The sequence below is a fragment of the Eschrichtius robustus genome, chromosome 14 (assembly GCF_028021215.1).
Source record: "Eschrichtius robustus isolate mEscRob2 chromosome 14, mEscRob2.pri, whole genome shotgun sequence".
NCBI classification, from domain to species: domain Eukaryota; kingdom Metazoa; phylum Chordata; class Mammalia; order Artiodactyla; family Eschrichtiidae; genus Eschrichtius; species Eschrichtius robustus.
Window position 1 is genome coordinate 38,254,143 of NC_090837.1, and position 11,942 is coordinate 38,266,084.

At 38.2% G+C, this 11,942-nt stretch overlaps 1 protein-coding gene across 2 annotated transcripts in view; it reads left to right on the forward strand.

The window, feature by feature from the left end:
• Positions 1–10,434, forward strand: part of COLEC12 (collectin subfamily member 12) — a 203,995-nt gene extending 193,561 nt beyond the window's left edge. For both annotated transcript variants that reach the window (XM_068563561.1, XM_068563562.1), the window contains 2 exons: positions 1,143–1,288; positions 8,978–10,434. In XM_068563561.1, the coding sequence (XP_068419662.1) occupies positions 1,143–1,288; positions 8,978–8,997 (166 nt within the window). In that variant the 3' untranslated portion in view covers positions 8,998–10,434. The remainder of the gene's footprint in view (positions 1–1,142; positions 1,289–8,977) is intronic.
• The last annotated feature ends 1,508 nt before the right edge of the window (positions 10,435–11,942 follow it).

Here is an 11,942-nt window from a genome sequence, read left to right on the forward strand (position 1 = left end):
CTGTCCCCAGGTGACCCTGGTAAGAGCCTGGCCTCAGAAAAGGAAAATCTTAGTAGTGAGAAGTGTTTCTTTGCTGTAGAACTTTCTCCTGCTATCAGGGTCTGTACAGTGGAAGATTTCTCTCTAGCGGCCAAAGCCGCAGCCACTCTGATACGAACATGAAGCATGGACCAGAGTGAGTTATTATTAGGTGATGCTGGTTGGGTAATGAGTCATTGTTTATGGGAAGCACTTCCTGCTGCAGATGTTTTTTCGGACCCTCCGCACGAGGCAAGCTTGTCCTCTTAGGAGGTAACCACAAGCTTCTGTGCAAAGACCTGGTTCTCAGAGAAAACATAGTCTTTCAAGTTTTGAGTCTTGGAAGCACATCTGATTTATTGCTTGGAAATAGAGTCAGGAACAGCAAACGTTGGCAAAGGGGTGCTTTGAGCAGCAGCATGCAAGTTAAGCCCCAAATGAGCTCATCCTAAAGAAAACTTGTTTTAAAGAATCTCTCTCCCAAAAAAGGCAGTGAGATGTATAAGTCATTTTCAGTAAGAATAAATTACTATTTCTTTCTATAGCAATTAACTATCTACAACTTAGCCAGAAAACCATAACCAAGTGTTTATAATTGTAGGTTCTTGTAAGTGTATATCAAGGGTCTTTCGCTCTCTCTGCCTGACTCTGACTTGTTAGAGACAAGATATCAGAACGTACGAGGATCCCTCTGGGTTCTCACAAGAATGTGTGTGTGTGTGTGTGTGTGTGTGTGTGTGTGTGTGTGTGTGGTCCTCAGAATGCATATACATTCACACACAGATATACACCCACATGCCCAGCAGTCAGCATTCCAGTGCACGTTAGAAAGCTGTCATTCATCTGACTGTGTTGGAGACAGATTTACTCTCTCAGCAATGTGATGAAGCAGCTCAGTGAGCTGATTGCACTGTGGCAATGATAACAAGCCTGCATAACACACTGCTCTACAAAACAGCTGCTTATTCTGAATCAGAGTGTGCACAGCTTTTTAAACAGTGCATTTTCATTCCCGGACAAATGACAGGCCTTGGTTTTGTTTTTTACATTTCTCTGCTGCTCTTGGGTAGAGAAAACTTCTCTGTGACTTTGCAAATAATACTTGATTTCTGTTTTCTTAAAAGAAATTGGAAAGCTGGACAGCCAGATAACTGGGGTCATGGCCATGGGCCTGGAGAAGACTGTGCCGGGCTGATTTATGCTGGGCAGTGGAACGACTTCCAATGTGAGGACATCAACAACTTCATTTGCGAAAAAGACAGGGAGACAGGTAAGCAGCGGAGGGGATTTAAGAGAGAGCCGCTGAGCTTATATCTTATTAAAGGGCAAGAGGTGATGAGTATAAGGGATCTGAACGTAGGCTCGGTAATCGGGTTCCAGTCCTGGTTCCGCCATTTACTAGCTGGGCAAGCTATTAACCTCAGGGAAATAATAGTATCTTCTTAATGGGGTTGTTGTGAGGACTTAAATAAGTTAATAAATGTGCCTAATGTAGAGGAAGTACTCAATAAATATTAGACTAAAAGGCCTAGGTCATTACCTTATAATATTGTCAGTCAATTGTTATTTAACATATGGCACCAGTGTTAAGTCTTTTTCATAGAGTTCCGTGCACGGATAATTCAGGTGGCCAAGCATTCAATTCCATGTGTATTTATTGAGCATTTACTATGGGCCAGATGCTGTGCTAGATAATGTAGGGATATAGTTTCCCCGCCTCCTTATAAGCTCATAAGCCTAAGAGGCATTTGGAGATTCTTTTTTTCATTTCAAAAGGTACTTATGTAAAGCTTCATTAAATACATGACCCTCTTCAGGACATAGCATCTTAGTTTTCTTCATCAGAACTAGATTTGAAAGTTTGTGGTGGGGGAAGGAGGAAATGGGGGTGAATGGTAATAGGTATGGGTTTCTTTTAGGGGTGATGAACATGTTCTAAAATATTAGATAGTTCTAAACTATACAACCTTGTGAATATGATGTAATTCTATCTCATAAAGTCTGTATTTGGAAAGTCGGTGGGAGACCTTGAAGGGCAGGCACTATCTTTGTGCCCTCCCTCTGCTGTGCTCCACAGCACCAGTATCACCCCAAGGGGAGCTTTTACACACGTCTGATGCCCGGTTTTTTGCAGCTGCCACCCAGGGAACACCCCTTGATCTCCTGGCTCTTGTGGCCAGTGAGCTTGCATTCCTGGGTCCCATGAGACTATAACAAACAAATCATTCTTGGCCAGCTGCTATCCCCAGGGCACTGTGCAGACAGCAAACTGAATCATACCCCCAGTATTTCTGTGAAAGAGGCCTATTTGCTTGTCCTGGAGCTTCAGCAAGAGGGGTAAGCTTCTGGTTTGGCTCATCTAGGGACCTCCTGAGGTGCCCTCCAGGGACAAAGGCTGGTGGATGCCAGCTCTGTGACCTCCCTCTGCCTCATGACAGGGTGCAGGTAGCTCCCAGGATGGAGCTTGTACACTTGTCTGGCGCCCTGATTTTTGCAACAATTGTGCAGAAGACACCTCTAGGTCACCCAGTTCTGGTGGCCAGTGGGACATACCTTTCAGTCCCACAAGACTATAAATATTTGCATACTTTAAAAGCTGCTGCCTGAAGGTCTAGTTTCTAATCAGCAAGACTCTAGTTGCTGACTGAGATCCTCCCCTTTGGGGCACTGACAGGTCTTGGCACACTCAAATGCTAGGAGCCACTAAAAATAAAAAAGGCTGCTTGAACAATCACAGTGGTTTGAAGGACAAGCAAGAGCTAGGGCAGGGTTGAAAGATAAGGTTCATTCCTACAAGATGCCACTCCCTCAAGATTGGGAAAGAGGGTTGTTTTATCTAGTTTGACAACACAGAGAGTCAAGCAAAATGAAGAAAGATACATATGTTCTGAATGAAAGAACAAGATAAAACCTTATAAAAAGTCCTTAATGAAATGGAGATAAGTGATATACCTATTAAAAAGTTCAAAATAATAGTTATAAAGATGCTCACACTGAACTCGGGAGAAGAATAGATGAACACAGTTAGAACTTCAATAAAGAGATAGAAAATATAAGAAAGTACCAAATAGAAGTTACAGAGCTGAAGAATACAATAACTGAACTGGAAAATATATACTAGTAGGGTTCAGTAGCAGACTAGATGAAGCAGAAGAAAGGATCAGTGAGCTCAAAAGCAGGGCAGTGGAACACACCCAGTAGAGAAGCAAAAAGAAAAAAAGAATGAAAAAACGTGAAGATAGCTTAAGGTACTTATGAGACAACATGAGGTGGTCCAATGTTCACATTATAGGGGCCCAGAAGGAGAAGAGAGGGGTAAAGGGGCAGAAACTTCTTAAAGAAATAATGGCTGAAAACTTCCCTAAACTTGGGAAGGAAACAGACATCCAAACCCAGGAAACCCAGAGTTCCAAATAGGAGGAACCCAAAGAGACCCACATCAAGACACATTATAATTAAAATGTCAAAAGTTAAAGACAAGGAGAGAATCTTAAAAGCAGCAAGAGAAAAATAACTTGTTACATACAAGGGAACCCCTATGGACTGTCAGCTGATTTTTCAGCAGAAACTTAGCAAGCCAAAAGGGAGTGGAATGGTTTTATTACAAGTGTTCAAAGAAAAAAACTTCCAATTAAGAATACTCTACCCAGCAAAGTTATCCTTCAGAATTGAAAGAGAGAGTTTTCCAGACAAGCAAAACCTAAAGGAGTTCACCACCACTAGACCAGCCTTACAAGAAATGTTAAAGAGGCTTCTTCACACTGAAAAGAAAGGGTGCTAATTAAAAACAGGAAAACATATGGAAGTATAAATCTCACTGGTAAAGGTCAAAATATATTTACCTTTACGTATATATAGTAAAATTCAGAATACTCTAATGTTGTAAAGGTAGTGGATTAACACTTATAAAGCTAGTATGAAGGTTAAGAGACAAAAGTAATAAAAATAACTATAGCTACAATGAGTTGTTAAGGGATACACAAGATTAAAAGATATAAATTGTGACATCAAAAACATAATATGGTGTGGGGGCAGGGAGTAAAAACAGAGTTTTAGAATGCATTCAAACTTAAGTTGTTATTAAAATAGACTATTATAAATATAAATTGTTATATGTAAGCCTCATGATAACCACAATGCAAAAGCCTATACCAGATACATAAAAGATAAATAGAAAGGAATCTAAGCATACCACGACAGAAAATCATCAAGTCACAAAGGAAGAGAGCAAGAGAAGAAGAAACAGAGGAACTACAAAACAGCCAGAAAACAATTAACAAAATGGCAAGTAATACATATCTTTTAATAATTATTTTAAAAATAAATGGACTACATTCTCCAGTCAAAAGACATAGAATGGCTGAATGGATAAAAATACAAGACCCATCTATATGCTGCCTACAAGAGACTCACTTCAGATGAAGGATACACACAGACTGAAAGTGAAGATGTAAAAAGATATTCCATGCAAATGGAAACCCAAAGAAAGATGGGGTAGCTATATTTATATCAGACATAATAGACTTTAAAACAAAGACTGGAATAAGAGACAAAGAAGGTTGTTACATAGTGATAAAGGAATCAATCCAACAAGAGTATATAACATTTGTAAATATTTATGTACCCAACATAGGAGCACCTAAGTAAAAAAAGCAAATATTGACAGACCTAAAGGGAGAAATAGACAGCAGTACAGTAATAGTACCCCACTTTCATCAATGAATAGATCATCCAGACCAAAAAATCAATAAGGAAACATTGGCCCTAAATGGCACATTAGATCAGGTGGACCTAACTGATAGAAAAAATCCTATCCAAAAGCAACAGAATACACATTCTTCTCAAGGGCACATGGAACATTCTCCAGAATATATCATGTTAGGCCACAAAAAAGTCTCAATAAATTTAAGAAGATTGATTTCTAGTCTCATACCATTGTGGCTGGAAAAGATGGTTGATATGGCTTCAATCACAAGAAGAAAACTGGAAAAATCACAAATATGAGGAGATTAAACAACATGCTACTGAACAACCAGTGGGTCAAGGAAGAAATCAAAAAGGAAGTCAAAAATATGGTGAGACAAATGAAAATGCAACATACCAAAACTTATGGGATGTAGCAAAGCAGTTCTAGGAGGGAGGTTCATAGCAATACATCCTATATCAAGAAAAAAAGATCTCAGATAAACAACCTAACCTTACCCCTCAAGGAACTAGAAAAAGAAGAACAAATGAAGCCCAAAGTTAGCTGAAGGAAGGAAATAAAGATCAGAGTGGAAATAAATGAAATAGAGACTAAAAAGATAATAGAAAAGATTAATGATAGAGCTGGTATTTGAAAGATAAACAAAATCGACAAACTTTTAGCTAGATTTACCGAGAAAAAAATATGGGCTCAAATATATACAATCAGAAATGAGAGAGGAGACACTGTACAATCAGAAATGAGAGAGGAGACAATGAGAATTACAAAGATCACTATGAACAATTATAGACCAACAAATTGGACAACCTATGAGAAATAAATTCCTAGAAACATACCATCTATGAAGAACTGAATCATGAAGAAATAAAAAAATCTGAACAGACCAATTACTAGTAAAGAGATTGAATAAGTAATCAAAAACCTCCCAATAAACAAAAGTCCAGGGCCAGATGGCTTCATTAGTGAATTCTACCAAACGTTTAAAGAAAAATTAATACCAATTCTTCTCAAACTCTTCCAAAAAATAGAAGAGGAGGAAACACTTCCAAACTCATTTTATGAGGCCAGCATTACCCTGATACCAAAGCCAGACAAGGACACTACAAGAAAAGAAAATTACAGGCCAATATCCTTGATGAACTATAGATGTAAAAATCCTCAACAAAATATTAGCAAACCGAATTCAACAATACAGTAAAAGAATTATACGCCATGATCAAGTGAGATTTATTCCAGGGATATAAGGATGGTTTAACATCCACAAATCAATCAATGAGATACACTACATAAACAGAATGAAAGAAAAAAATCATATATCATCTCAATAGATGCAGAAAAAGCATTTGACAAAATTCAGTGTTCATTTATGATAAAAAAAAAAAAAAAAAAAAACTCTCAAATGGAGTCCCTGTAGAGGGAAACTCTCTATAGAGGGACTGTGACAGGCCCACAACTAACATCATACTCAATGGTGAAAAGCTGAATACTTTTGCTCTAAGATCAGGAACAAGACAAGGATGCCCACTCTCACCACTTTTATTCAGCATAGTATTGGAAATCCTAGCCAGAGCAATTAGGCAAAAAAAAGAAATAAAAGGCATCCAAATCAGAAAGGAAGAGGTAAAACTGTCACTATTTGCAGGTAACATGATATTTTATATATAGAAAACCCTAATGGCTCCACCAAAAAAAAATGTTAGAACTAATAAATGAATTCTGTAAAGCCGCAGGACACAAAAATCAATATACAAAAATATGCTGTGTTTCCATACACATAACAAACTATCAGAAAGAGAAATTAGGGAAACAATACCATTTGCAATTGCATCAAAAAGGATAAAATACCTAGGAATAAATTTACCCAAGGAGGTGAAAGACCTATACACTGAAAACTATAAGACATTGATGAAAGAAACTGAAGAAGAACCAAATAAATAGAAAGATATTCTGTGCTCATGGATTGGAAGAATATTGTTAAAATGTCCATACTATCCAAAGCAATCTACAGATCCAATGCAATCCCTAGAAAAATTCCTATGGCATTTTTCACAGAAATAGAACAAACAATCCTAAAATTTGTATGGAACCACAAAAGACCCCAAATAGCCAAAGTAATCTTGAGAAAGAACAGCAAAGCTAGACACAGTCCCTGATTTCAAACTATATTACAAAGCTACAGGGATCAATACAGTGTGGTAGTGGCATAAAAACAGATACATAGATCAGTGAAACAGAATATATAACCCAGAAATAAATCCATGCATATGGATTATTGGTCAACTAACTTATGATAAAGGAGCCAATAATATACAGTGGGGAGAGGACAATCTCTTCAATAAATGCTGTTGAGAAAACTGGACAGCCACATGCAAAAGAATGAAACTGGACCACTCTCTTATACCATACACAAAAATAACCACAAAATGGATGAAAGACTCAAATGTAAGACCTGAAACCATAAAATTCCTGGAAGAAAACATAGGTGATAATCTCCTTGACATTGATCTTGGCAATGATTTTTTGGATCTGACAACAAAAGCAAAAATAAGCAAGTGTGACTACTGACAACAAAAGCAAAAATAAGCAAGTGTGACTACATCAAACTCTAAAGCTTCTGCAAAGCAAAGAAAACCATCAACAAGTGAAAAGTCGGCTTACTGAATGGGAAAAAATATCTGCAAATCATAGAACTGATAAGGTGCTAATATCCCAAATATATGAAAAACTCATACAACTCAATAGCAAAACACCAAACAATCCCATTGAAAAATGGGCATAAGATCTGAACAGACATTTTTCCAAAGAAGACAGACAGACGGCCAACAGGTACATGAAAAGCTGCTCAACATCCCTAATCATCAAGGAAATGCAAATGAAAACCACAATGAGATATTACCTCACACCTGTCAAAATGGTCATTATAGAAAAGACAAGAAATAACAAGTGTTGGCGAGGATGTGGAGAAAAGGGAACCCTTATGCACTGTTGGTGGGAATGTAAATTGGTGCAGCCACTATGGAAAAACAGTATGGAGGTTCCTCAAGAAATTAAAAATATAATAGAACTACCATATGATCCAGCAATTCCACTTCTAGGTATTCATCTGAAGAAACAAAAACATTAACTTGAAAAGATATATGTACCCTTATGTTCATTGGAGCATTATTTACGATAGCATTATTTACAATATGGAAGCAATCTAAGAGTCCAACAATAGATGAATGGGTAAAGAAAATGCAGTATATAAATACAATGGAATATTATTATTCAGCCATAAAAAAGAATGAAATATTGCCATTTGTGACAACATGGATTAACCTTGAGGGCATTATGCTAAGTGAGATAAGTCAGACAGAGACAGACACCATATAATCACACTTATATGGAACCTTAAAAAAAAAAAAAATGGAACTCATAGATACAGAAAACAGGTGGTTGCCAGAGGCAGAGAGTGGTGGGGTGTACAAAATGGGTGAAGGGGCTCAAAAGGTATAAACATCTAGTTATAAAATAAATAAGGCATGGTAATGTAATGTCATATACAGCATGGTGACTATGGTTAATAATCCTGTTATATATTTGAAAGTTGCTAAAAGAGTAAATCTTAAAAATTCTCATCACAACAACCACAAAAAAATTATAACTACATGTGGTAGTGGACGTTAACTAGACTTACTGTGGTGATCATTTTGCAATATATACAAATTTGGAATCATGTACACTTGAAACTAATATGTTATATGTCAATTTTATCTCAATTTTTAAAAACAAAGTTGATGACAAAAATATATTTTGCTCAAATTATTTTTGACAGTAACTGGGGCACAAATTATGCATTTATCCATTCAACAGTCATGTATTGAAAACCTCTAGTGTGTCAAGCACTGGTCCAAGTGCTAGAGGTCTCCAGACACGTAAGGAACTCCCATCCTGGTCAGTTTCAGGAAAAGAACACAAATATCTCAACAAGAGATTACAGTAGAGGGTGACAAGTGACCCAGATTTGTCATTTGTTAGCCTTCTTTGGCCATTTGGGATTTGAGTTGGGACTAGGATTCCCCAGAATAGGCTCTTTCAAAGTGAATTTTACCTTTTATTTAATCTGAGTAAGAATTTCTAGGCATTTATTTGAAAAAATAATTATTGAACGATGTATTTGGAATGTTTCCTATAAAAACACGTTCCTTTTTTGAATTATACATTAACATTGTTCTTTAAGAAAAACTAACACCCATCCTTTTTCCTTTCTTTTAGTACTATCACCTGCATTATAATGGACTGTGATATAATAATAAGAGCAAATTTTCGGACAGTTCTCAAAGGCAAAAGATACTTCTTCCTCATTGCATCACCTTCTCACCAGATTGAAAAAAAGCACTGAAAACCAATTACTGAAAAAATTGACAGCCAACGTTCTTTACCATCGCCATTACTTAAGGACTTTGGAACAAAAGTGTTCCCCCAGTATGATACATTGATTTTCAGTATGCAAATGGACTGAATCACATAGATTTTTCTCAGCCAGTAACCGTACAGTTATGCAAATCATGTCTTCCAGAGTATGGAATGCTCCAATCAGAAAAAAGATTATCATTGGTTGTTGAGCTTTAGGAAGAACTGAAAACGTATACTGTGTAAACAGTACCTTACATTTCTAAAATCCCACATGTAGGAAAAATATGCAGACATACAGATATATAGGTCAACTCTTAGTAACAATATGAAATATACTTAAAGAGCTTTTAAAACTTTGTATTTTTGTACAAAATATTTGCCTTTTTACAATTTATTTTCTTTTTTTTTTTTTGTTATTTTACCAATATAGTACATGAAGCCAAAGAAAACAATAATGGTACTAATAAAAACTCATAGGGTTTCTTGTCAGATTTAATTCTACACAGTGGCAAAGAATTTTTTTCAGTTATGGTTTAAAAAAATAATTAAATATGTGTGTATATGTGTATTTTTTAATGTATCATTTCCTCAGAGGAGTCAATCACTTGAAATGTCTAGAAGTGTCCTTGCAGATTTTGCCAGTGTAGGTCAAGCCTGAGCATATATGTGGCTCAGTCAAGTGGGCCATGCATCAAGCCCATCACCAGCCAAGACTCTTGCTGTGTGTCTGCCAGGCTCAGAGGAAGTGGTCAACTCAGGATGTGCTTTTACTTCATTTTGGCGGAGTCAGGGGTGGTGGAGAGGCATCTGTTGGGAAGGGCAGAGCACCTGAATCTGGCTATCTAGAAGGTCCTGTTTTATGGCTGAGGTATGAATATACTTGGTATCAGACCCATACCAGAGCTGATATTAAATGTCAGGAAAGTATGGCATCACATCGGCCAAAGGCAGAGAGGCTAGAAAGATGGGGACAGCTATACACTACCTGGAAAGTTTATGTTTTCTTAAGTCAGATTCCAAAAAAACCATAATTCCAAGGCACATGCATGATGAAATGCAAGAATAAAATTTTGGCCACTACGTTGAACTCTTGCAAAGAACCTTTTGTCTGAGCCCATCTTCCTTCTACTCCTTGACTTGCCATTGAAAAGTCTACCATGAAATGTGCTGAAAACAGGCTTAGATGTAACTGATGCTCAAAGGTAAGATTTCCATCCAACAGATTCCCTCTCCTCTCCTCCCAAGGAACTCCCCAGCAGTGCTGCTACCTGTCCCACATACAATGGTAAAAGAATAAAGACAGAGTTTGATTTTCACACCTGCAGCTGTGTGGACTGTGTTGTCTTGCCCTGGTCACCGATCATGCCATCTCTGCAGCCCGGGAATGGTCACCTCCTCAGCACCTTTATGCCCTGCTGTCCTGTCCATGTGGTCTGGTCGGGCTGGTAGGACCCGCTGTCGTCTGGGCCCTGTGACACAAGACAGGCACTGGACTCTGGTACCTCTTCAGGCTCAAGACCTTCTATAGACTAAACTCTATCCTCTTTTTCATCCTCTTCTGGTTTCTTAGGTGTCAATTAACATTCATGTTCAGAAGCAACTTGAACGTCTGATGCCATGCTCAGAAGAGAATGGTGCTGGCTCCCACAGCTGAGGGTGTTCCTAACAACAACTTACCCAGTGCTTATCATTTGTCAGGCTTCAATCAGATGATCTCATGTCATCCTCCCAACAGCCCTAAAAAGTAGGCCTTACTACTCTCCCCATTTTATAGAGGGGGGCACTCAGGGATGTGATGTCATTTCCTGGATCACATCATCACCAAGGAATGAGGCAGGATTCAGACTCGAGCTTTGAAAATGTTCGAATTTTCTTTAGGAAGCAGGGTTCGTCTTAATAACACAGTAAAATCAGATGAAAATCACACATTACCAGATGCCTCATGTACTCCTCTGTATATTTAGCTATTTATACACCATGTTTCTATTCACCTCCTCACCACTGATGCCCTTCTGGGAGGAGAGTTTTGGTAAAATGTCATGAGGTCTTCAAGCACTTGAGTTGCTATGAGAAGATGGACACTTTTTCTTTTTAAATGACTCTTGAAAGAATGAGTGCACAACCAGAAAGAAAAAAACCCTTTCTTCTCCTCTTCCGTGAGCAGCGTTCACCAGGTCTTCCCATATCCTTCTAATTTTAGCAGTTAGAGTTTAAAGCAGACAACAAATAGTAAGACCGCCTCCCATTTTAAAAACCAGATGTTTAAGGAAATAGAAAGCTACATAAATCATATATCCCTGGGACTTCCCTGGTGGTGCAGTGGTTAAGAATCCGCCTGCCAAGGCAGGGGACACGGGTTCGAGCCCTGGTCTGGGAAGATCCCACATGCCACGGAGCAACTAAGCCCGTGCGCCACAACTACTGAGCCTGCGTTCTAGAGCCCGTGAGCCACAACTACTGAAGCCCTCGCGCCTAGAGCCTGTGCCCCGAAACAAGAGAAGCTACCGCAATGAGAAGCCCGTGCACCACAACGAAGAGTAGCCCCCACTCACTGCAACTAGAGAAAGCCCGCACGCAGCAACGAAGACCCAACGCAGCCAATCAATCAAACAATCAATCATATATCCCTATATAAATCAGGTAACAACATTAAGCACGTGTATTTTGCCTCAGATGACAAAACTGATCTCTTGAAAAACTATGTTAACTCATTCATGGCTCAAAGAAGTCCAATAATAATAAAAGTTTAAATATATTTAGCACTTTCACATACATTACGTCTTCTAATCTTGGTGCAAAACCTTTCTCTCTACTTTAGGAATGA